At 44.9% G+C, this 27,220-nt stretch overlaps 1 protein-coding gene across 3 annotated transcripts in view; it reads left to right on the top strand.

Moving 5' to 3' along the window:
• The first annotated feature begins 890 nt into the window (after positions 1-890).
• Positions 891-27,220, top strand: part of tafa1b (TAFA chemokine like family member 1b) — a 796,909-nt gene continuing 770,579 nt past the window's right edge. For 2 of the 3 annotated variants that reach the window (XM_072472296.1, XM_072472295.1), the window contains exons 1-2: positions 891-996; positions 2,528-2,648. In XM_072472296.1, the coding sequence (XP_072328397.1) occupies positions 976-996; positions 2,528-2,648 (142 nt within the window). In that variant the 5' untranslated portion in view covers positions 891-975. Of the gene's footprint in view, positions 997-1,491; positions 2,198-2,527; positions 2,649-27,220 lie in introns of those variants that run through there. The other variant, XM_072472297.1, reaches the window with a different exon arrangement.

Genomic DNA, 27,220 nt, shown 5'->3' with positions numbered 1-27,220 from the left:
AGACAGCAGCTCAGATTAATCTTAAATAATTGATTTGATAAGTAACATTTGCCGGACCATTCGAGAATGCAAATGCAATGTCTTTTTTTGGGGGGAAATCAACTAAAAGTCAAATTTCCCGCGTTTCCCTGGTGATTCTAGTGGTGTGTCTTCATGGAAACATTGATATTTTGCTTCAAATAACCTATTACAAGATGCACATGCTAACCAGACATGCAATCCCGCCACTTGAAAGGTGCCTTGCGGTGCAGGCAGCCGCGAATGTATTGATATAGCATCATGTTGCTGCAGCTTGGGCTGAATTACTGTCTAACTATTCCCGGTCCGGGTGGGAGCTCTACATCCTTAGCGGGGGGTGCAATAAGCAGTAGGCAGATAGCTGCCCCATTATAAAGAGGTGCAGCGTGTCCCTCGCTGGCACCCGCACATCCCGGCATCAAACAACACCAACAAAAGTTCAATTCTGTACTGGATCAGAGGCAGAGAGAGAGAAAAAAAAACACATTTTGCCTCCTCGCCAGCTGACTGTGTAAGTGTGGAAATGTTCTGTTTTTGTCACGCTAAGTTCCAGCCACTGCTCATTTATCAACTCAGTGAGCATCTTTCCCCACAGGGCCCCGGGGATACATTATCTCCGGAGCTATCACCATCTGATTTGCTTTAAAATAAGACCAGATTCCCCCTGCAGTCCCCACCCCCGCGGGAAAGGTGGATATTGCTGGAGGCACAAAATGGTCATTGACAGCCAGACTCATTGCTTTAGCAGTCTCGCTTTAAGACGCGGTGTTACTGCCAATGAAGAAAGATGCCTGAAATTCAAACAGGGTTAAGTAGGAGGGAGGCCAAGGACAGTGCAAGCAACTCGCCCTTTAGTTTCGGGTGATGAAGAAGTTGTGGTGTGTCCTTTGATCAGCTGTTCCAGCCGCTTGGATTAACGTGCCAGGACATTGGGATCGACTTTGTGAAGTGCAATGCATGCAGAGGGGTGATTGCGAGGTGAGGAAGGAGCGGGGATGCAGTTGGGTGTCCTTGACAAGAGGTAGCGGCAGCCACTGCTCGCCTGCATGGGAAGCGGCTGGCGGCCTCTCTCTGGGCAAGTTCACGGTTCACATTTGGCTGGAAGCTGGGAGTGATAGTGCCAGAGGAGGAGCTCCCTCCAGCCATCCCTCTCCCCAGGGGCGGCCCACTGTCCCACTCTTCCAGGTAAGGAGCGAGCGGGGCGAGAGAACCAAATCCCGGGGGTGGGGAACAGAAAACAATCCCAAACACCCACCCACGACACAGCCCGCTTGTGTCCCTGGGTCCGGGGCAGAGAGAGATTGGAGTTTAACACAAAAGGGGGAGGGGTTATCCCGGAGTTCAGCTGAATGAATTCAGTAAGTGGGACTGAAATGTGACTACATTAACACCTGCATAAACACACGGCTCCCTTGCACACAGAAAACTTGTTACAACGTCAGACATTACAGGACATTTGTCAACTTTGACATCCAGATTTCCTCTTTGACGCCAAACGAAGCGATAGATCTGCCACTAAACTTCTGAATGGAGTGTGTGCTGAGTTAGCCGCTGTGCTCGGTCAGTCTGCTCCCCCCCCTCTGTGGTTTCCAGTGGATGCCGTTGAATCCGGAGGAGCGCAGGGGATGGTGCTGACAGAAGGCGCTGGGCTCCACGTCTTGCTCACAGTCAGCAAGGGGCTCCTTTGGGGAGGGGAGGGGCACAGACGTGTATCTCCCCCTTTGAGGGCTCAGGAGCGACGGCGGGACCGGGGAACAAGCAGACGATTTGAAGACTGAACAACAACCCCTCCCCCCGCTCGAACCAATGGTGCTCAGTTGAATCGTCCCGGCTCAAGTCATCTGGGCAGCACACCACTTGGGCTCGCTTTCCCCGGGCAAGGCTGCCAAACCTCCGTGGAAATACCTCCTAACAGAATTGCCAAGCGACTTCCCGGGGGCGGCCGCGGATCTGTCGGTTCATTCAAGCTTGACTTGTGCTGAACCATGGAATATACCTCCAGAACTGAGTAAAGCGTCTGTCCTGGAGATGCTTCCAGTCAAGACGTGAGAGAGAGAGAGGATGATGTCAAGTATTTTCTGATAACCCAATTAGTCGGCAGCTATTTTTTCCCGGGGAAAGCACTGATGAAGCATCGGTCGTTGCGGCATTCCCACACACACTCGCCTCTTTCCCATAGGTGAGTATTGCCTTCCTCAGTATGAGAGCGGAGGAGGAGGGAGCCGAGTCTGGAGCAGGCGTTTCAGCTTCTTATAGAAGCAGCTCAGCGACCCCGCCAGAACCGAGCAAAACCCCCCCTTTTTCTAAACTTTGTCGGCAGTTCCTGCTTCAGCCATCGACCGGGGTTGGAGCTGGGGGTGGGTGGGGAGGGGGGTCTCTCACTTGCTCTTGTTGATATGCAAGGATTTTGATTCCCAGATTTAAGACGAGAGCTTGTAGCTTGCTCGGTATTGCAGTCTGCGGGGAGCTGGAGACGGTCTAAGTTTCTTTCATACTTCCTGCTTTGCAGAGGGCCGCGATGCTATCGACAATGTCTCTGCTGCTCTCTATCTGCATAACAGCCTGCGCTTTGCTGCTCAGTCACGGAGCTCTCCCGCCAACACTTGAGCAACTTTATCTCCATCGGCCAGGTAAGAAGAGCACTTTGGGCCATGGGTAACTGGGCGGTGGATGTCGTGCGGAGCCGGCCAGCTCCCATCTGACCCGGTTCCTCTTTGCAAGCGAGCGAAGGCGACCGAAGCGGCGCGAAGAGGTTGGGACTTTGAGCACATTTGTCAGGAAATTTGGGCAAATGGACAAAGATCCTGGGGGGGCACCGCTGGAGAAAAAAAAGAATAGATGAGCGGTGGGAATGACCCAAATAGGGCGGGGAATTGGGAGCCGAGATTTGGAAAGGAGTGGAGCCAAGGGAGGTTTGGAGGGGGTGGGGGAAAGAGGGGTGGGGATGGGATAAGGGAGATCAACATTAATTCTTGGAACAAGGCAAGGTGCACTGGAAGATGCAGTACACAAGCCGTGAGAGGCAGGGGTTCAAACACCGAGATCTATTTGTTTTTGTGTGTGCAAATTTTTCCATATTATTTCTGGAAAGTGGACAGGATTGGGATAAAGCTGAGCAACAAAGCTCAGTGCTTCCTGCTGTGAATGGTCGGCAGATAACAGCTCTGCACCAAGGCTGCCCAAAATTGATGAGATTCAAAGCCCCCAGCAGCTCCTTCCTTCCCCCCTCTAGATACAGTCCAATGCATGTGAGGGCAATGTGACCTGCCCCCGGTCCTCCACCTGTCCAGCAATGAAGCGAGTGCCAGTTCAATGACAACCCATTGGTGCTAGTTCCCTTTCTGCTGCCGAATCAGCTGACACACACACAGGGGAATGGATCAAACCGCGGCTGTAAACTCGCTCCGGGGACAATTCACCCAACACTGTGGCAGCTGACCACTGATCGATGGCAGCGGGAGGCTCTCGGCCCGTCCCTCCCGGCACATTATAGCCCTCCCGCTTCTGCTCAAACATTACAAAAGATCGGCACTGCATTTGGCAGAGGTTTTTTTTTGCATCCGAACATTATCGACACATCCTCTAACCGATGCTGTTCTCCTATGTTTTAAATAGAGAGGGGGCAATTTGCAGAGAGAAAATCCATTGATTGACGTTATCGATTTTCACTCGGCGTGATTGGTTTGTATTGACATCTGTGTCTGCACAGAGACAGGAAACTTTGTCCAGGGGAATTTAACAGTGGGAATAATTGGCGATCAGTATACTTCCAGGTTTAGTAGTTTTAACAGGCGGAATTTTAACCTGTCTTATTTAGCACAGAAAATGCGGTAACCCCCCCCCCTCCTCCGCGAATACAAAACATCTACAGAATATAACAAGCATGAACATTAGCATTTACAACAGCAATGAGTGTAACCATTGCAAGACAAATGGGTCATTGGTATTTTTTTTAACCAGTAATAAGATTTCCACAAGACACAAACTAACTGACAAATCAATCGACACGGGCAGATGAAAGGTTTATGTTGCTACCATTGGTTTGGTGGAACATATTAAACAAGTTGCCTGCTTCAGAGCCTAGAAATAGCGGCCACGGATGTACATGTTGGAGAGAATTACTGCTGTGCACATAGTTCAACTGACCAGTTCGGTAAATGTGAAATCACCTTCACTTCTGAACTATAACCGCCGGGGTCCCAATCCCATTTCACAAGGGAAATCACAAGCTGGAACTTTAAAGCGTTCCTTCAGGACAGACACCTCTCCGACCGCTACCTGTACCAGTTGACATTTTGACTGTATCCACATGTTTTCAATGTTGTTTGAACGAAATCCCCTCTGCCAATGACTGTCACGCAAGAGTGCAGTGAGTTCCATATACCTCTGTTCTCAAAGACAGATACCTGGGGAGACCCAGCCATACATAACTCTGCTACCTGGGCGCATTCATGTAGAAGCTTCCTCAAAATAGCTTTGCCACCCCCAAATGATGTAAGTCAGCCCTACCCAATTCTCTCTCACTCCGCACGGCTGCATGTTGCCAAATTGACGTTCACTTTGACAAATTCGCATTACTAAAGCTATATACAGTTGTCTGCTCCGAAGGATATATTTGCATTACTAGCAATAAGCGACATGCCTGTTTTTCAAGTAGTTCTGATAATGTCAAAACCTCCAGCAGAAACGGTTAATGAACATCACGATAAATCCCACATTCCATTCTAGTTACTGGCATGGTATTATAGATGAATGGTCAGCACAACTCATGGCAATTTAGGGCCAGAAGGTGTTTGATATCAAAGAACAAAGAACAAAGAAATGTACAGCACAGGAACAGGCCCTTCGGCCCTCCAAGCCCGTGCCGACCATACTGCCCGACTAAACTACAATCTTCTACACTTCCTGGGTCCGTATCCTTCTATTCCCATCCTATTCATATATTTGTCAAGATGCCCCTTAAATGTCCCTATCGTCCCTGCCTCCACTACCTCCTCCGGTAGTGAGTTCCAGGCACCCACTACCCTCTGCGTAAAAAACTTGCCTCGTACATCTACTCTAAACTTTGCCCCTCTCACCTTAAACCTATGACCCCTAGTAATTGACCCCTCTACCCTGGGGAAAAGCCTCTGACTATCCACTCTGTCTATGCCCCTCATATCATTAACAGCATCCCTTGCAGTGTCACTGGCCAAATTCGATTTTGGTTAAGGGACTAGGACCACATATTTTAGCCATCGACTTATCATTTTTTTCCAGTCTGTTCATGGGACAGACTAGAGAAATCTCCGACTCTATCCGGGCTGTCACTGAGAACAGAGGTACATGGAACTCCCATGCACTGACCGCACTCCTGTGTGATAGTCATTGGGAGAGGGGGGGGGGGGGGATTTGTTGAAACAGCATTGAAGACAAGTGGATACAATCAAAACGATTACGCTCACCGATTGATCATCTTGGAATTTAGCTTTGAGAGACTGTTGGTTTAGTTTTACACAGGTTTGTGCGGCTGCAAGATGTATTTCTGGAGTTGGTAATTGAAACAGAAATCATGTCAGCATCGAATAGGTAACAAGAAAAGGCAATCAAAGAAAAATGGAGTTAAAGAGATATAGTAACAAGGCTAACATGTGCCTATTAGGAGGACTGCTAGTGTGGATGTTAAACATCTGCCCTAACAGTTGGGCTGAATGGCCTGTTTCTGTAATGTAGTTGCTAAGTCTTTGTAATTTTCCCTATTGCATATATACAGGGTCAATAATCTAACATTTTATAACATAAAGCATACTGCAATTATGTTGTAAATAAATAGCGTATAAGCCATCTCAAAACTTAAAATCAAACTTGTAGAATAAATAATAATTCCCAGAAACACATTTTTAAAAATGTATTTTTTCATGGATTGTGAATGTTACTGGCTGGGCCAATATTTGTTGTCCATCCTTAATTTCCCTTGAAGAGGTGGTGGTGAACCATCTTCTTGAACAGCTGCAGTTCATGTGGTCTTGGTACAATCTCAGGTCTGCTAAGAAGGGAGTTTCCAGATTTTGACCCTGCAACAGTGGATGGGATATAGTTCCAAGTCAGGATGGTGTGTGGCTTAGAGGGGAACTTAAAGGTGGTGATGTTCCTATGCATCTGCTGACCTTGTCCTTCTAGGAGGTAGTGGTCACAGTTTTGGAAGGTGCTGTTGAAGGAGCCTCGGTGAGTTGTTGCAATGCATCTTTGTCTATGGTAATCACTGCTGCAACTGTGTGTCAGTGGTGGAGGGAGTGACCTTTTAAGGTGGTGGATGAGGTGTCACTGAAGCAGGTTGTTTTGTCCTGGATTGTGTTGAGCTCCTCGTGTGCTCATGCAGGAAGTGGAAAGTATTCCACCACACTCCAAACTTATGCCTTGTAGAAGGTGGACAGGTTTTGGGGAAATCAGAAGGTCAGTTACTCAACAGAGAATTCCCAGCCTTTGATCTGATCTTCTAACCGGCTAGTCCAGTTCAGTTTCTGGTCAATGGGAACACACAGGGTGCTGATGGTGGTTGATTCGGCCATGATGGTGCCATTTAATGTTCAAGGGTGATGGTTAGATTCTCTTTTATTGCAGTTAGTCATTGCCTGGCACTTATGTGGCGTGAATGTTACTTGCAACTTGTTAGACCACACATCACTGTTGTCTAGGTCTTGCTGCATATGGACAAAACCTGCTTCAGTATCTGAGGAGTCATGACTAGCACTGAACATTGTGCAATCATCAGCGACCATCCCACTACTGATCTTATGATCAAGGGAAGGTCATTGAGGAAGCAGCTGAAGATGTTTGGGCCCAGGACACTACGCTGAGGAACTCCTGATGTCCTGGGATTGTGATTTGTCTCCAGTAAATCCAACCATCTTCCTTTGTGCTAGGTATGGATCCAACCAGTAGAGAGTTGTCCCCCGGAATCCCATGGACTCAATTTTTGCGAGGGCTCCTTGATACCACACTCAGTTAACTGCTGCCTTGATGTCAAGTGCAGTCACTCTCACCTCTGAAGTTCAGCTCTTTTGTCCATAATTGAACCAAGGCTGTAATGAGTAAGGAGCTGAATGGCCTTGGTGGGACTAAAGCTGAGTGTCAGTGACCAGATTATTGCTGGTTAAATGGTGCTTTATTGCACTGTTGATGACCCCTTCCATCTCTTTGCTGATAATCGAGAGTAGACCAGTAGGGTGATAATTGGCCAGGTTGGATTTGTTCTGGTTCTTGTGGACAGGACATACCTGTCAATTTTTCACATTACCTGGTGGTTGCGACTGTTGTCGCTGTACTGAAACAGTACAGGTGCAAATGGTTCTGCACAAAAAGTCTTCAGTCCTATTGCTGGAATGTTGTCAGGGCTTTTGCATATCCAGTGCTGTCATTCATTTATTGATATACTGCGGAGTCAATAAAATTGACTGTGATGCTGGGAATCTGTGATGTTGAAGATCTCAGGGAGGAGGCATAGTTGGATCAGACGGTTGCAAATGCTTCAGCCTTGTCTTTTGCACTGATGTGAAGGACGCCCCATAATTGTGGATGGGGTGCTTGGAGCCTCCTCCATCTCATCTCCTTCTAGTTGCTTAATTGTCCACCATCATTCATAATTAGACGTGGCAGATCTTCAGAGCTTTGATCTGATCCATTGATTGTGGGATTGTTTAGGTCTGTCAGGCTTCCACTGTTGGCATGCAAATAGTTCCATATTGTAGCTTCACCAGGTTGACACCTCATTTTTAGATATGCCTGGCACTGGACTTGGCATGCTCTCTGACACCCTTCATTAAACAGGGTTGATCCCCGGCTTGATTGGAATGATAAAGTGGGGGAGTATGCTGGGCCACATGATTACAGGTTGGGTCAATACATTTCTGCTGTTGATGGCCCACAGTGCCTCTTAGATGTCTGGTTTTATGTTGCTAGATCTGTTGCATATCTATCCCATTTAACATGGTGGATAAGGGGTCTTGTGTCGCAGTGATAGTGTACCTACCTTTTGCCAGAAGCTCTGGGTTCAAGTCCAATACCAGGACCTGTTAGCCATGGAAGGAGCATTCATAATGTGGTTCAATGGGATTACGATCAGCTCATGAATTCTTTAACCACTTCCCCATTATTTCCCAAAGGAAAAAAAGTGGGTATGTGAAGACACGCTTAAAATAATTAGCATGGTGGTAGTGCCACACAACATAATGGAGGGTGTCTACAATGTGAAGACAGGACTTTATTTCCACTGTGTGGTGGTCACTCTTGGCAATAGTATCATGGAAGAATGTATCTGTAACCAATATATCGGTGAGACTGAGGTCAATTGGATTTTTCCCTCTCTGGTTTCCTCCTCGTCACCTACTGCAAGCCCAGTCTAGTAGCCATCAGGACATGGCATTCTCTCCCCCCCCCCCCATACAGAGCATTTTCTGTGCCCTTGATACCCTGAGCATTTCTTCCAATTGGTGTGTTCAACATGGAGGAGTACTGATTCATACTGAGTGGGGCTGGAGTGTGGGCTGGTCGGTGGGGAGAATGGTGTGGGGTGGGGGGCGGAGACAATGGTTAGGATAAATTAAATAGAATAAGACAGCTGGCAGTGGGTTTGAGATTATGTTGTTAAGCATATCTCCTGTATCACCTATAGCAAATTATATAATTTTAAATTCTTGGTGTTTTTGCCTTGTGATACACTGTAGCCTAGACACTTGCAATATCCAATGCATAAATTACCCAAGTTATTGTCAGTAATTAACTATTGGTCCCCCCAAAAAAAATATTTGCAAAGATTATAATACGGTTGTTACATTTTCAGTTTGGATTTCATCTAATGTCAAATACATCGAGCACAGATGTTTACTACATGTACTAAAAAGTAATAGCTACTCTGAAATGATTTCAAGTCCAATCTTACCTGCAAGTTCAGATGGTGGTTCTAATTATTCAGGTTTCCCTGTTGTAATTCCTGCCATTATTATGCCATGATTGAAGAGATTATTACCTTGCACTCAGTGTTGAGTATCCATTACTCTCAATATGATATTCTTCAAGCCTTATAATTAGAGTTTATCAAGTCAGAGTTTAGACTTGTTCATATCAGAGATCAGGCATAATGCATTCATACCTTATCACAAATGTTCACTAATCAGAACTTAGGAGCTACTGGATAGTAGAGAATCTGTGCCACATGATAGCAATTTTACAAAGGTGATTTTGTGTTGATAAAATAAATATAGCTCATAAAGGCGTTGCATTTATAATGAGACTCCTTCCCATTCAAAACACCTTGCCTGTTGGAAATAATTATATGACTTGTATCACAGTGCTATCACAGATAAATAACAATGATGTGATGGCATTTTTATACAACATCTTTTAACATAGTCAAACATCCCAAAGCACTTCAGAATAATTTCACGGGAAAAAACCCCACACCCATCTGAAAAAAAGAGACAGGTGACTAAGAATCTTGGCTGAAGAGATGGGTTTTATGGAGAGTCTTAAAGGATAAGAGAGGGACAGGTGGAAGTTTTAAGTGGATAATTCCGGAATTTAAGATCATGAGATCTGAAGGAACGGATGTCAATAGTGGGATGAAGAAAGTTGGATTTGGGAGATCAGAATTGGAAGAATGCACAGTTCTTGAAGGTTGTACGGCTGAATGAGGGTACAGTGAGAGGCAGGGAAAGGTAATGGGAGCAGGGGCATTTGTAGCTTTTGAAAAAATAAGAAATTTTTGTTCAAGACATTGGCGGGCCTGGAGCTCAATGTATGTCTGAGTGAACAGGACTGAATGTGAGTTATGGTATGGGCTGCAGCGTTTTGATGAACTCGTATTAATGGAGAGGAAAATATGTTAATGGAGAGTGGAAGATGGGAAACCAGCCAGGAGAACATCGGAATAATTGAGCCTCAAGGTAACATAAGTGATATGATATAATAAGTGATGATGGCAAGAAAACTTGTATATGTCCCACTCCATTAGTTAATTATAATCAGTCTCCATAGGAATATTCATTGTACCTCACTGCTGACCATGATATTCTAGCTCTGATGTCTACCAGCTTGAATTAAAACAGAAGGAATATTGGCGTGGATCTTCCACTCTCTGGATAGTTGGACACCGGGAGCGGGATTCTCCGACCCCCTGCCGGGTCGGAGAATCACCGGGGGCTGGCGTGAATCCCGCCCCCGCCGGTTGCCGAATTCTCCGTCACCGGACATTCGGCGGGGGTTGGAATTGTGCCGCCCCGGTTGACGGGCCCCCCCCCCCCCGGCGATTCTCCGGCCCACGATGGGCCGAAGTCCCGCTGCTGGAATGCCTGTCCCGCCGGCGAGGATCAAACCACCTCTCTTACCGGCAGGACAAGGTGGCACGGGCGGGCTCCGGGGTCCTGGTGGGGGGCGCGGGGTGATCTGGCCCCGGGGGGTGCCCCCACGGTGGCCTGGCCCGCGATCGGGGCCCACCGATCCACGGGCGGGCCTGTGCCGTGGGGGCACTCTTTTCCTTCCGCCTTTGCCATGGTCTCCACTATGGCGGAGGCAGAAGAGACCCCCTCCACTGCGCATGCGCGGGGATGCCGTGAGTAGCCGCTGACAAAGGCGGGAAAGGCCTTTGGTGCCCCGCCAGCTGGCGCAGAAATGACTTTGCCGTGCGGCGCATGCGTGGGAGAGTCAGCGGCCGCTCACGGCATCCCCGCGCATGCGCAGTGGTGGGGGCCTCTTCTGCCTCCGCCATAGTGGAGACCATGGCGAAGGCGGAAGTAAAAGAGTGCCCCCACGGCACAGGCCCGCCCGCGGATCGGTGGGCCCCGATCGCGGGCCAGGCCACCGTGGGAGCACCCCCTGGGGCCAGATCGCCCCAGGACCCCGGAGCCCGCCCGCACCGCCTTGTCCCGCCGGTAAGAGAGGTGGTTTGATTCTCGCCGGCGGGACAGGCATTCCAGCAGCGGGACTTCGGCCCATCGTGGGCCGGAGAATCGCTGGGGCGGGGCCCGTCAACCGGTGCGGCGCGATTCCCACCCCCGCCGAATATCCGGTGCCGGAGAATTTGGCAACCGGCGGGGGCGGGATTCACGTCAGCTCCGGGCGATTCTCCGACTCGGTGGGGGGTCGGAGAATCCCGCCCGTGATTTGGAACCTCTTGGAAGTCCCGTCAGATTGACTCCTTTGGAATTCCATGGGAAGTTTGAACTCCCAATGGGTAATTCCCCAGCTCCCTGGAACCCACTGGAATATGTCTCCAACTTTGAGTTAGAATCAATGTCTTCAGGCTGTTACCTGAATAATTTCCCAGGAAACATTGGATAGCAAAATATTTGTGTAAGTCCTGAGTAACCTATACAAGTGACCCTCACTCAAACTGACCCCGTCCACTAACCTAGTCTGTACTCGCCCCATCATCTGACCTTGGTCTCTCCCATTCCCCTCCCAGACCCCTAACCTGACCTCACTGCCCAGCTGCCATTTCACCCATCATACCTACATTGCTCGCCCACCTTATGCTTATATACACTTATCTTCTCTCCTTAGCTTTCCAAAGAAGCATAGGGACATTAAACTCTTTCCTTGCCAGAATACGGCAGCAGTTGGTGCTGTAAAAAGGGGGCATGGCTTCTGTGTAGACTCCCTTCTCTAATGTTTGATGTCTCCACATTTTCATGTGCTGATTAAGTTTGGAAGGATCCTCCGTTGGAAGATTGCCCCCCCAAAAATGGAGGAAGGTAAGTGAGTATTTTTATGTGGGGGCTGGGGGTCCAATCTGGAACAGAAGATTTGGGCCATTATTTTTTAATAATATAAATCCATTGAAGCTGCTTTGTGAAGTCACATCAGTGCCAATCTGACTTTTGTCAGTGCTGCTTCTCAATTTCATTGTTATAAAGAGTGGAAGCATCAGCTTTTCTTTCGTGGTATCTATGTTTAATTTTAAAGGTTTACTATGTGGTATAAATAATATTAAAGCAAGAAATGCCAAACGTTGTTGGAAACAAGACTTTTCCCACACATATGAAACTATTACCATCCAACATCAGATTGTTCAGAAGAGTAATGACACACCGTAGCGCACAACCTAATTCAAGATAATGTATTTAACAGCTAGTTCAGAAGCAGTACCACACAAGTTGTTCATTTGGAACTGCTGGCTCTCTTTGCTTTTCCACAATCATTAAATTTTTTAATAATAAAACAAAATTATTACCTTGTGTCTTTTGATATAGTCAGCTCTGTGTCCATAAATAAGTGTAAGATATGCTGGGACATTTATTACCATATTCTGTGTTCTTTATTGCTTTGTATGTTGAAATTCTTATGTCTATTGCTTAATTAGATTCAGCTTAAAACTCCGATAGATAATGAATATATTAGGTTATGAACGTATTATGGAAAGCTCCATAATACTTGACTAACTTGATAGAGTTTTTCGAGGAGGTCACAAAGATGATTAATGCAGGTAGGGCAGTGGATGTTGTCTATATGGACTTCAGTAAGGCCTTTGACAAGGTCCCTCATGGTAGACTAGTACAAAAGGTGAAGTCACACGGGATCAGGGGTGAGCTGGCAAGGTGGATACAGAACTGGCTAGGTCATAGAAGGCAGAGAGTAGCAATGGAAGGATGCTTTTCTAATTGGAGGGCTGTGACCAGTGGTGTTCCGCAGGGATCAGTGCTGGGACCTTTGCTGTTTGTAGTATATATAAATGATTTGGAGGAAAATATAACTGGTCTGATTAGTAAGTTTGCAGAGGACACAAAGGTTAGTGGAATTGCGGATAGCGATGAGGACTGTCAGAGGATACAGCAGGATTTAGATTGTTTGGAGACTTGGGCGGAGAGATGGCAGATGGAGTTTAATCCGGACAAATGTGAGGTAATGCATTTTGGAAGGTCTAATGCAGGTAGGGAATATACAGTGAATGGTAGAACCCTCAAGAGTATTGAAAATCAGAGAGATCTAGGAGTTCAGGTCCACAAGTCACTGAAAGGGGCAACACAGGTGGAGAAGGTAGTCAAGAAGGCATACGGCATGCTTTGCCTTCATTGGCCGGGGCATTGAGTATAAGAATTGGCAAGTCATGTTGCAGCTGTATAGAACCTTAGTTAGGCCACACTTGGAGTATAGTGTTCAATTCTGGTTGCCACACTACCAGAAGGATGTAGAGGCTTTAGAGAGGGTGCAGAAGAGATTTACCAGAATGTTGCCTGGTATGGAGGGTATTAGCTATGAGGAGCGGTTGAATAAACTTGGTTTGTTCTCACTGGAACGACGGAGGTTGAGGGGCGACCTGATAGAGGTCTACAAAATTATGAGGGGCATAGACAGAGTGGATAGTCAGAGGCTTTTCCCCAGGGTAGAAAGGTCAATTAGTAGGGGGCATAGGTTTAAGGTGAGAGGGGCAAGGTTTAGAGTAGGTGTACGAGGCAAGTGTTTTACACAGAGTGTAGTGGGTGCCTGGAACCCGCTGCCGAAGGAGGTGGTGGAAGCAGGGACGATAGTGACATTTATGGGGCATCTTGACAAATACATGAATAGGATGGGAATAGAGGGATACGGACCCAGGAAGTGTAGAAGATTGTAGTTTAGTCGAGCAGCATGGTCGGCACGGGCTTGGAGGGCCGAAGGGCCTGTTCCTGTGCTGTACATTTCTTTGTTCTTTGAGTGAGACTGATCAAATAACTTAATTGGTTAAATAATTCACAGTGGTGATAGTTATCCAAGCAATAGAAATATTTATTATATCTAATACAGACATCTATTGATTTGTAACAATTTCCCAATAGGCAGAGCCAACCGAATAGTGTTGGAGTAATGTAGTCTCAAATACAAAATAACAGAACATTGGCTTGTTTGCAAGTGACGATCAGGGATATTATCAATGTAAATGGCTAATGTCTAAAATGTTAGAAAACACTTTATAACAGTATGCAAACGAAGCAGATGTTCTGGCGGATTAATCTGATCGTGTAAAGTACCACACAACATTTTGCAGTATATTCATTGGCTGTAGAATTATTGAGACAATTATTTTCTCTGGAGCAGGTAGTGTTCAGCTATTTTAGAAATGGCTGTTCAGTGAACATATTGTTGGTGCGAGCCTCGCAGTTCTATCTGAGGAAGAACATTTTATATTATATCTCCTGGTAATAGGCAGAAAAGCATCCTATTAGTTTCATATAGTGTTAGATCTTTTCATCATTTTATATTATGTTTCTGTTATTCAAGAGAATCATAATAATTGGCATATGCTAAAAAGATTTATATAGAAAACAAGTATTAAATATTTAATGGTAATAATGATTGCATATGGTGATTATAATGACAAATATAGACGTAGATTAGTGTGTTAATAGTTGTAAAGTAAGTAAAGTCAACATAGTCCCATATGACCATCGGCTGCTTTCCCCTTTGAGGGGGAGAGCTGACTGGTGGTGATTTAAGCTGAGGATCACCACACCTCAGGCAAGATTGAGAAGGCGGGCCTTCATGAATAACCTCAGCTGGTATAGGAATTGAACCTGCACTGTTGGCCTTGCTCTGCATAACAAACTAGCTGTCCAACCAACTGAGTTAAACTGGCACTCTCAGTACTGTTATGAATAATGTGTGTTCTGAGAGCAAGAAAACATTGTCTTATGGAATATAACCACTTAAAGTTGGATTATGTTAAATGAAATGTTGCTTACCTTTGAGAATTGGGGAGAAATTTCAGTTTTATCTTATTGAACCTTTTATGTAATCTTGCCTTCACCTGTCACAGTTAGTTCGTGATAGTCTATGGCAGTATGGATTATACATGATCTCTTGGAAGCAGCAGCAGGCTTGATGGTGTGAATGGTTTTTTTTTCAGTCTATTCTCACAAACTGACAGTATATTGAAGTATTATCAGCAGCTGTCTGTTTTAACACTGGGATTCCTCTCCTGGCAAATGGTAACTGATGATGTGTTCAACCTTGGAGTATGGACGCATAACATGTATGTTACTGGACTAATGATACAGAAACCCAGGCTAATGATCCAGATAGACAAGTTCATATTTCACCACAGCAGCATTAAATGCAAACCTGAATTATTTGTATATATATAAAAAGTTAGTCTCAGCAGTGGAGAAACTACCAGCATGTTTAACATTTAAAAAAAATCTAATGTCCTTTAGGGGAGAATATTTGCTATCCTATCGACTCTGGCCTATATTATCTCCAGATTTACAGCAATGTGATTAATGTTGAATTGCCCTCTGAAACTACTTAGCTAGATGCAAGAAAATACCTCAACATCATCTGTCCAAGGGCAGTTTGGGATGGGCAATAAGTGCTGGCTTTTCCAGTGACGCCCACATCCCGTGAATTAAAATAATTACATTTTACCATGTAAAATGAATGATCAATATTAGTTCAGATAAAAGATTATTCAATATTCCTCTGATTGCCTTCTTTAATAATTACTTTGTGTTTTCTATATGTGAGAGTGAGAGGCGAAACATCTTCGTGTGGGAGCGATAGCGCAAAAGTGAGGGAGAGTCTATGAGGTTGCCAATTTAGTTCTCTAAGTAATTACTTGTTCCACAAAATCATTAAAGTTTTGTACATTTTTAACGTCATAAAGACATGAGAGTAATTTCAGTTATTCTTCAACACTTAACATTCCGGAAGAATCATTATAATAACTGACTTTCTGCACGTTTTTATAATGCGGTTCAGCCGATACTGTGGTAACACAAGCCTGTTTGCACTTTGGATATGTCATGAATCGGAATGTCGGATTCTCTGTCCCTGCTGGCAGTGCACCCCTGTCCGTGAGTTTCTCGGCGTCGTGGTGTGGCTTCAATGGGAAATGACCCGTGGCGAGAAGATAGAAGCCCACCGCCAGCTAACGATGCGTCACTGAGAAACACGTTGCTGGGGACCAGAGAATCCCGCCCTTCAGCTTTGTACTCAAATCTGGATATTTGGAAGACTGGTTAAAACAAATCAAAATTATAATGCATACAATTAAAAAATCTTTTGAATCATCTCAGAACAATCTCATAATGTGAGAATGCCAGAAAAAAGGTATTTGATGGATCTTCTTTTACTGACACATTACATTGACTGTTTGGTGCTATCCGCTCCAAATGCAGATATCCTCTCTCAATAAATTTAGTATTCCAGTGTAGCACACGTACAATTTATTATGGATCGAGTGAAGCCATTTGTCAGTGTGCAAAATATCCCAGTGCTCTGATCAGTTAGTGGAGGCCTAGGCAATGTTATGGCTCTTTTGCTATCAAGTTGTCTCATCTCATATTCTTAGCATTCACTTAGGGAGAGTCAGCATGACAAAAACGTACCATTTTGTTTATAGCGGCAAAATAATTGACATGAGTCTGCAGAATCTAATATAGTTATTAACATTGTTGAAATGTTAGATGTAAATATATTAGAAATATGAATTAACAAATCATGCAAGATATATTAATGAAACAAGGATTAACGCAACCTATCTCAGTAAAGTTATTTAATAAATGAATGAATATTGTGGTACCAAGAGCAGGTCAGAGGCTGGTAATTCTGTGGCTGGTGAATAACTTGGCTCATTACTCCCCAAACACTGTCTACCATCGACAAGGCACAATGTCAGGAGTGTGATGGAATGCTCTCCACTTGCCTGGATGAGTGCAGCTCGAACAATACTTCAGAAGCTTGACACCATCCAGGTCACCACCATAAGGGGCTGTTTAGCACAAGGCTAATTCCCTGGCTTTGAAAGCAGACCAAAGCAGGTCAGCAGCACGGTTCAATTCCTGCACTAGCTTCACGGAACAGGCGGCGGAATGAGGTGACTAGGGGCTTTTCACAGTAACTTCATTTGAAGCCTACTTGTGACAATAAGCGATTTTCATTTCATTTCATTTCAAAGCTGCCCACATGATTGGCACCTCATCCACCACCTTTAACATTCACTCCCTCCGCCACCAATGCACAATGGCAGCAGTGTGTACCATCTACAAGATGCACTGCAGCAACTCACCAAGGCTCCTTCAACAGCATCTCCCAAACGTGACCAGTACCACACAAAACAACAAGGGCAGCATTTACAAAGGAACACCACCACATTGCAAGATCTCCTCCAAGCCACACAGCATCCTGACTTGGAACTATATTGCTGTTCTTTCACTGTCACTGGTTCAAAATCCTGGAAGTCTCATCTAAACAGCACCATGGATATCCCGACACCACATAGATTGTAACGGTTCAGGGAGTGGCTTATCACCACCTTCTCTAAATAATTATAATATAATATAATATATTAGGGATTATAGTAGTTTATGAAATGCTTTTTGAAAATCCAAATACACTGCACTCAGTGGTTCCCACTGCCAATTACAACCTCAAAAACTTGACAGATTTGTCATACCCAATCTCCCTTTCATAAATTTGTGATGACCTGCTTATTCATACCATGATTTTCTAAGTGCCCTGTTACCATGTCCCGAATAATAAATTCTAGCATTTTACATATTACTGATGTCAGGTTAACTGGGACATTGTTCCCTGGTTTCTCTCTCCCTCCTTTCCGAAATAGCATGATTATCTTTTCTACGACCCAATGCATGGGGATTGTTCTAGAATCTGGGGAATTCTGGAAGATTAAAACCAGTTTATCCATTCCATCTCACCACCTCTTAAACCCTAGGATGTAGGCCATCAGGTCCAGAAAATATTTTTGATTTTACTCCCATTCATTTCATCAGCATTTTTTAAAGTAATACTGTATTTCTACTCTCACTAGTTTCTTTAGATTCTTCACTCTCACCAGTATCTTGGGCCCGATTTTCACGTGGGAGGTGGACTAACCCCTCCATCTCAAGACTGCTAGAAGCTGGGAATTTCTGGGGGTTCAGGCCTGCAGTTGCCTGGAGGTGGATCTGTCACTAAGACAGAGTTGGAGGCAGGCTGAGTCCAGAGCAGGCAGGTTAAAAGGGCCACCTCTGTTCCCAAATCACCTTGGCCTCGTGCTTCCAAGGTAATCAGAATCTCAGCAAACACAGTTGAACCTTCTGACCACTTTAAACAGCTACTTCTCCCATTAACGACTTTGTGACCAGAACTCAGAAGCCTTGTTATCACAGTTTGAAACCATTGAATAGCCCATAAATCTCCGAGTGACCAAACAGACATTTTGTTCTTACAGCTGCTTTAATGCACTGACAAAATGATAAGGCAGTTGACTTTGCAGCCAACAGCCCTTAACACCCATTGAATTAATCAACAAACTTTAGAACTGCTCCCTCAACAGATGTCCAGATTGAATACATAAACGCAACAGGAAAATAGTTCTTTATACTTGGCCATCATTTCAGCTGTCTGCCCTTTTAGTCTTGTGGAATGTACAGTACCTTTATATCCATTGGATAAACCTTTTTGTGAACTCATCTGAAGCTTTTCCACATTTACAATGTTGCTCTTTTAATTACCGCTAGCTTATTGAACACTGATACAACCTTACTGAACACAGCCACAACCTTATTGAACACAGACACAACCTTACTGAACACTGATACAATCAATGCATTTTGGAAGGTCTAATACAGATAGGGAATATACAGTGAATGGTAGAACCCTCAAGAGTATTGACAGAGAGATCTAGGTGTACAGGTCCACAGGTCACTGAAAGTGGCAACACAGGTGGAGAAGGTAGTCAAGAAGGCATACAGCATGCTTGCCTTCATTGGCCGGGGCATTGAGTATAAGAATTGGCAAGTCATGTTGCTGCTGTATAGTTAGTTAGGCCACACCTGGAGTATAGTGTTCAATTCTGGTTGCCACACTACCAGAAGGATGTGGAGGCTTTGGAGAGGGTGCAGAAGAGATTTACCAGGATGTTGCCTGGTATGGAGGGCATTAGCTATGAGGAGAGGTTGAATAAACGCAGTTCTCACTGGAACGTCGGAGGTTGAGGGCAACTTGATAGAGGTTTACAAAATTATGAGGGGCATAGACAGAGTGGATAGTCAGAGGCTTTTTCCCAGGGTGGAGGGGTCAATTACTAGGAGGCATAGCTTTAAGGTGCGAGGCGCAAGGTTTAGAGGAGATGTACGAGGCAAGTTTTTTTTACACAGAGGGTAGCGGGTGCCTGGAACCCGCTGCCAGAGGGGGTGGTGGAAGTAGGGACGATAGTGACGTTTAAGGGGCATCTTGACAGATACATGAATAGGATGGGAATAGAGGGATACCGATCCCGGAAGTGTAGAAGATTTAAGTTTAGACGGGCAGCATGGTCGGCGCAGGCTTGGAGGGCCGAAGGGCTTGTTCCTGTGCTGTACTTTTCTTTGTTCTTTGTTCAGAGCTCCAGCATTTAATGATGAACTGTAAAGGAAGAAAAACCATTATACTTATCTTTTAGCCTCTTTGAACCTCCATCTGTGGCTCTTCGTCTACGCAGATGGTGCAAAATCCAACAGCTGCTAAAGTTTGGCCACTTCAATGGAAGTTAAAAAATCGTACCTGGGGTTGGATCTCAATGAGCCCACAAATCTGTCAGTTTCATCCTTAATAGAAGCGAGCAGTCCTGGGCCTGGTCCCTACCCTACCTCCTGAAAATGGCCAACGGTGAGAATGGAGGCAGGACCCGCAGCGTCTTACTCGGTGGCCATTTTTTTCAGCCCCACTTCCTTTTGGCCCTGACTGGGTCTATGAAAATTTAGTCCTCAGTCTCCCACTCTTTTGTTTGTGTCTTCTACAGTGAATCTCCTGCAGTGAATACATGGTATTCCTTTAAAGTCCCAAGAAATTATCATTGGTAATATGCCTCTAAGAAACCCAGGGCTGGATAATCCGGTGCTCTAGCCACTTATTTCTCGGCAGTGCGCCATTCACTGGTGGTAGGATTCTCTAATCCCACCACCTGTCAGTGGGATTCACACCCCCCCCCCCCCCAAGCAATTGAGAAACCCACAGGCAGGGATGGTGGGAACAGGCAATCCCAATGGCTAGAGAATTCCGGCCCCATATTTTCTTTCACTAATCACTTCCTTTTTACATACCTATGAAATGAAAAACGCTTATTGTCACAAGTTGGCTTCAAATGAAGTTACTGTGAAAAGCCCCTAGTCGCCACATTCCGGCGCCTGTTCGGGGAGGCTGATACGGGAATTGAACCGTGCTGCTGGCCTGCCTTGGTCTGCTTTCAAAGCCAGCGATTTAGCCCTGCGGAAGCTAGCCGTCCATATTTTTTTGTTCCAAGTTAGTTTACCCTCTCATTTTATTTTCTCTTTCTTTATCAATTTCCCGCTCCTCCTTTGCTGAATTAGAAAATCTTCCCTGTCCTCAAATTTACATTCTTTTTTGTGAACAATATAGGTTTCTTCCTTTGATCTAAGTACACACTTTTATTTTTCTTTGTTATCCACAGTTGGACCACATTTCCCGTGGATTCTCTGTTCCTGAAGGGAATCAGTGAAGAAGAACTGTATGGGCAGCATGGTGTGCGGGGAGGGGCCGTTTTTTTTACAATGTTAGATTAGAAGCTCCGTAGTAAGATTCTTTTTAAAAATAAATTTAGAGTACCCAATTATTTTTTTCCAATTAAGGGACAATTTAGCGTGGCCAATCCACCTACGCTGCACATCTTTGGATTGTGGGGTGAAACCCACGCTGACACGGGGAAAATGTGCAAACGCCACACAGATAGTGACCCGGAGCCGCGATCGAACCAAGGTCCTTAGTGCCATGAGACAGCAATGCTAACCACTGCGCCACTGTGCCGCCCTTCATTATAAGATTCTTGAAAGAATTCCAGGCCTTATTAGTTTTGGAAGATTGTAAGAATTGTAAAAGTCAAGAATGGCATTGCTGGTTACTTGGTTGTGTGTCCTTTGCTTTTGCTTTTAAATAGATTGAACTATAAATTTTAGCATGAATGATTAACCATGTGATATTTACTACTTTTTGCAGTGTACATGAGAACATTGCGATCATCCCATCTAGTCCTCTATACCTCATACTGTAGTAAAAGTGTAAATGTTACTCATCATAGCAGCATTACTTTCTCATTAATCATCCTAATCACTTTCATACCCCACATTTTTCGAAAGGTGAAAAGTCTCTGAATTACTGCTTGTTCTGCTGAAAGACTGAACTCTTATTGAAGGGCGACAGGGTAGCACAGTGGTTAGCACTGTTGCTTCACAGTGCCAGGGTCCCAGGTTTGATTTACGGCTTGGGTCACTGTCTGCGCGGAGTCTGCACATTCTCCTGTGTCTGCGTGGGTTTCCTCCAGTTGCTCCGGTTTCCTCCCACAAGTCCTGAAAGATGTGCTGTTAGGTAATTTGGACATTCTGAATTCTTCCCCCGTGTACCCGAACAGGCGCCGGAATGTGGCGACTCGGGGCTTTTCACAGTAACTTCATTGCAGTGTTAAGGTCAGCCTACTTGTGGCAATAAAGATTATTATATTATAAAATGCCTTCTTGGAGTGAACTATACGTACACTGTGTTTTCTGAGTTAGTACCCTCTCATGAGGAATTCTGATAGCTTTTATTGCTGTTCTGACCATCAGTGTTGTGTAACTTGAGGCTAAATACCCATGTACTAAATTGTACCTGCTGATGAATGTTTTGACGCATGGTGAGAGTATGTTGGGTAATACATGTTAAAATCAGAAATGCCAATAACTTACTGTAAAAGCAATTTACTTTAGAACTCGGTGGAACAATACACCTTAAGGAATTAGGCAGAAAAAAAAACTGAGGGTCGGCCTGAACATTTTAAATTTCTCAGGTGAAAGGCTGGACTAATAGTTACTGAGATGCTTCCACTGAGTGATGCCAGTTTATCTGATTCTTGTCTTGGTTTCTTTTGACACTGGTGCCATTTTAAGCAACATGAGCTTTGGGTCAAGTCACAGACCTCATAGATTTGGAACGTCCTTGGTTGAATCAATTTTGTCAGTTTGCGATGTCTGTGCTGGCATGCAGCTTGTGATTATTGAAAAATCAAGGTGTTATGCATGAGAGACTTTGGGTGTGAGATCTGTGAGGCATGTTGAATGATTTGAAAATTGAAAAGCCTCAGGAGGTCCTAAAGCATTCTATAACCAATTAAGTAATTTTAAGATGTAGTCACTGTTGTAATGTCAGGAAACACCAGGCAATTTACATATGGCTAGGTCTTAGAACGTGCATTGAGACAAATTGGAACATTGGTTAAGGAATAAACATAGGATGAGACTCCTGTTTGAATAGGCTCTGTTAATGCTCACTTGAGCAGGCATATCTGGCTTTGAGTTCAATTCTCATCCAATAGTAACAATTCCAAAGCACAATTGTCCCTCAGAACTGCACGGACCAGTCTTGATGATGTAATTAAGTCTCGAGTGAGGCTTGAAAACCATGTGCGAGATTCTCCAATCATGGGGCGATGTCCCCACTCCAGCGCCAAAATGCAGGTGTTTCACTCTGGACTTTCCTGAAGAAAGCCGAGAGTGATTTGCCTTCCTGAAGGGGGCTAGCAGGGTCCTGGAGTACTCCCCGCAGCTCTGGCTGCAGATACAGGGCCCTGCACATCCGGTCGGGATTCCGCGCATGCGCACGCCGGTATCCTTCGGCGGCCACCCTGCGCGACAAGGCGGACTCGCACCGCAGAGCGGCCTCGAAAATATAGGCCCCCTCAGGATCGTGCATGCCCGCGGATCGGTGGCCCCCAATCGCAAGCCTGGCAGTCCGTGAGACCCCCCCCTGGTGAAGGATCCCCCCCGCCAGCACCAGGGCGGCCGTGGACTGACTCCACAGCCGCCACTATCCATTCCCGACAGGCAAAACGTGGTTAGAACCACACTGTTGGGAACTCGACCAGTTTTCGTCGGAGAATCGCCACGGGGGCGGGGGGGGGGTCTCTGTCAATGGCCCCCTACGGGCGCCACATAGACCGTGCGTGCTTCGCGGTGATTCTCCGGGGACCGGATTTCGGTGTCAACACCCATTTTCCGCCCCAGTGGTGATAACGATTTTGGCGTGGAGGCTCAGAGAATTCCGCCCCATAACTCTCTACTTCAAAGGTGAGAGTACAATCACTGAGCATTAAAGTGACAAAGATTAAAGTGACCTGTTGTCCAAATATTTTTTTAAATGGCCTCCCGGAAAACCTGAATAAAATCCAATGCAAGAGATACCACATAACCATCTGGCTTCATGGTTCAATTACTGAAATGTCGCTGCTGTGATGTCAGGAAACACCAGGGAAATTGTGCGTCGCTAGGTCTTACGGTTCTAGTAGTGTGTTGGAAAGGAATGGTGAATTAGGGCTATATCAGTTGGTGATGATTGATGGGGTGTCTGTTTTGCGAGATTGAATCAGATGCAGGTCTACACTGTCAATGAAAATGGCACAGATCCATTTCTCTCAATAGAAATAGCATTGATTTAGACATGGGACAATTGGGGGTTCCTGCTGCTCAGTTCAAATAATCTGTCATAACATAGACCAGATTGCAAAGATTTGTGCATGCACCATTTTTTGTGTAAGAAATGTTTTTCCTTATCAATCATGTTGTCAGCCTTTTTGACAATGGAGCAAGCTTCAGAGTATGAAGTTTATTTGTTTGGAGTTGTAGTTCTGTGACTTGAGTACACTGTCAATTTTGTCAATTCTCATCTTAATAACAAAGGAGTGTCCTGGATCAAAAATTGTCATTTTGATTTATATGATCAGCCTAATGGTTCAAAATTAAAACAAATACTTCATCACCCACATCCGTCGATTCATATCCTTGCTTCTGATGTATTAACATTTGATTTTTGTTTCTATTGAAGAGTTTTATGTCAATTAAAAACAAAGAGATTTTCCCATTCCATTTTAGCCCATTCTGTCTTCATACCTTTTAAATAGCCTTTATTTAAGTTGAAGACACTAGTTGCATGCCCAATTTCTCACCCTTGCACTAATAGTGAAATTCTATCATATTATCACCCTTGCCTAGAGGATCCTTTATAATGTGATCATTAATTTATTCTGTTTCATTTCACATGATCAGGTCTAAAAAAGCCTGCTCCCTGGTTGGCAGCTGTGAAGGAACAGTCCAACTAGGGAAGGGGCGGTACTGGACCTGGTATTGGGGAATGAGCCCGGCCAGGTGGTAGATGTTTCAGTAGGGGAGCATTTCGGTAACAGTGACCACAATTCAGTAAGTTTTAAAGTACTGGTGGACAAGGATAAGAGTGGTCCGAGGATGAATGTGCTAAATTGGGGGAAGGCTAATTATAACAATATTAGGCGGGAACTGAAGAACATAGATTGGGGGCGGATGTTTGAGGGCAAATCAACATCTGACATGTGGGAGGCTTTCAAGTGTCAGTTGAAAGGAATACAGGACAGGCATGTTCCTGTGAGGAAGAAAGATAAATACGGCAATTTTCGGGAACCTTGGATGACGAGTGATATTGTAGGCCTCGTCAAAAAGAAAAGGGAGGCATTTGTCAGGGCTAAAAGGCTGGGAACAGACGAAGCCTGTGTGGCATATAAGGAAAGTAGGAAGGAACTTAAGCAAGGAGTCAGGAGGGCTCGAAGGGGTCATGAAAAGTCATTGGCAAATAGGGTTAAGGAAAATCCCAAGGCTTTTTACACTTACATAAAAAGCAAGAGGGTAGCCAGGGAAAGGGTTGGCCCACTGAAGGATAGGCAAGGGAATCTATGTGTGGAGCCAGAGGAAATGGGCGAGGTACTAAATGAATACTTTGCATCAGTATTCACCAAAGAGAAGGAATTGGTAGATGTTGAGTCTGGAGAAGGGGGTGTAGATAGCCTGGGTCACATTGTGATCCAAAAAGACGAGGTGTTGGGTGTCTTAAAAAATATTAAGGTAGATAAGTCCCCAGGGCCGGATGGGATCTACCCCAGAATACTGAAGGAGGCTGGAGAGGAAATTGCTGAGGCCTTGACAGAAATCTTTGGATCCTCGCTGTCTTCAGGGGATGTCCCGGAGGACTGGAGAATAGCCAATGTTGTTCCTCTGTTTAAGAAGGGTGGCAGGGATAATCCCGGGAACTACAGGCCGGTGAGCCTTACTTCAGTGGTAGGGAAATTACTGGAGAGAATTCTTCGAGACAGGATCTACTCCCATTTGGAAGCAAATGGACGTATTAGTGAGAGGCAGCACGGTTTTGTGAAGGGGAGGTCGTGTCTCACTAACTTGATAGAGTTTTTCGAGGAGGTCACTAAGATGATTGATGCAGGTAGGGCAGTAGATGTTGTCTATATGGACTTCAGTAAGGCCTTTGACAAGGTCCCTCATGGTAGACTAGTACAAAAGGTGAAGTCACACGGGATCAGGGGTGAACTGGCAAGGTGGATACAGAACTGGCTAGGCCATAGAAGGCAGAGGGTAGCAATGGAGGGATGCTTTTCTAATTGGAGGGCTGTGACCAGTGGTGTTCCACAGGGATCAGTGCTGGGACCTTTGCTCTTTGTAGTATATATAAATGATTTGGAGGAAAATGTAACTGGTCTGATTAGTAAGTTTGCAGACGACACAAAGGTTGGTGGAATTGCGGATAGCGATGAGGACTGTCTGAGGATACAGCAGGATTTAGATTGTCTGGAGACTTGGGCGGAGAGATGGCAGATGGAGTTTAACCTGGACAAATGTGAGGTAATGCATTTTGGAAGGGCTAATGCAGGTAGGGAATATACAGTGAATGGTAGAACCCTCAAGAGTATTGAAAGTCAAAGAGATCTAGGAGTACAGGTCTACAGATCACTGAAAGGGGCTACACAGGTGGAGAAGGTAGTCAAGAAGGCATACGGCATGCTTGCCTTCATTGGCCGGGGCATTGAGTATAAGAATTGGCAAGTCATGTTGCAGCTGTATAGAACCTTAGTTAGGCCACACTTGGAGTATAGTGTTCAATTCTGGTCGCCACACTACCAGAAGGATGTGGAGGCTTTAGAGAGGGTGCAGAAGAGATTTACCAGAATGTTGCCTGGTATGGAGGGCATAAGCTATGAGGAGCGATTGAATAAACTCGGTTTGTTCTCACTGGAACGAAGGAGGTTGAGGGGCGACCTGATAAAGGTATACAAAATTATGAGGGGCATAGACAGAGTGGATAGTCAGAGGCTTTTCCCCAGGGTAGAGGGGTCAATTACTAGGGGGCATAGGTTTAAGGTGAGAGGGGCAAAGTTTAGAGTAGATGTACGAGGCAAGTTTTTTACGCAGAGGGTAGTGGGTGCCTGGAACTCACTACCGGAGGAGGTAGTGGAGGCAGGGACGATAGGGACATTTAAGGGGCATCTTGACAAATATATGAATAGGATGGGAATAGAAGGATACGGACCCAGGAAGTGTAGAAGATTGTAGTTTAGTCGGGCAGTATGGTCGGCACGGGCTTGGAGGGCCGAAGGGCCTGTTCCTGTGCTGTACATTTCTTTGTTCTTTGTTCTTTGTTCTTTGAACTGTCCCAGTACACTCTACAACCTCATCATAAGTTATCTTTGCCAATTTGACTTGTCCAACCCCCAAGATTATTGCAAAACCTTTCTTGATATATACTCTTGTTTTACAATGTAGCTAGTGTATGAGCATATAAATTAATCCTACCAGTGACTTATTTCCCTTGCTATTTCCTATCTATCTAAACTGATTCTAAATTTTGATCTGCTGAGCCAAGATCATTTCTCAACTATTGCTCTTATCCTTTGTTAACAGAGCTATCCCACATCCTTTTTCCTTTCTTCCCATCTTTCTGAAATGTCAAAAACTCTTGAAAATTCAGTTCTAAGCCTTGATCAATTTGTGAACAAGTCTCTAGTGGCTATCATATCATATTCCCATTATTTCTATTTGTGCTATCAGTTCATTCATCTTGCTGTGAATGATGCATGTTTTCAGATAATGAGTCTTCAACACTTCATTTTTATAATTTTCCCTTGCTCTGACCCTATGTCCTTGTGCAGTCTTTCACGTTTATAAGCTCTGCCTCTTCCTGGCGCACTCTAGTTTTTCACAATGTCACCCTGCCTTATTGTTTTATCTTTTCTTGTTTCAAATTAATAATAATAATGATCTTTATTGTCACAAGTAGGCTTACATTAACACTGCAATGAAGTTACTGTGAAAAGCCCAAATTGCCATATTCCAGCGCCTGTTGCGGTACACTGTACTCTGTAGCTGAACTATTTAGTTTAATGCCTACAGTCCTACTACAGTCCTAATTAATTGATTTT

The sequence above is a fragment of the Scyliorhinus torazame genome, chromosome 13 (assembly GCF_047496885.1).
Source record: "Scyliorhinus torazame isolate Kashiwa2021f chromosome 13, sScyTor2.1, whole genome shotgun sequence".
NCBI classification, from domain to species: domain Eukaryota; kingdom Metazoa; phylum Chordata; class Chondrichthyes; order Carcharhiniformes; family Scyliorhinidae; genus Scyliorhinus; species Scyliorhinus torazame.
The sequence above is the reverse complement of the archived record's forward strand: the minus strand, read 5'-3'. Positions and strand labels throughout refer to the sequence as shown.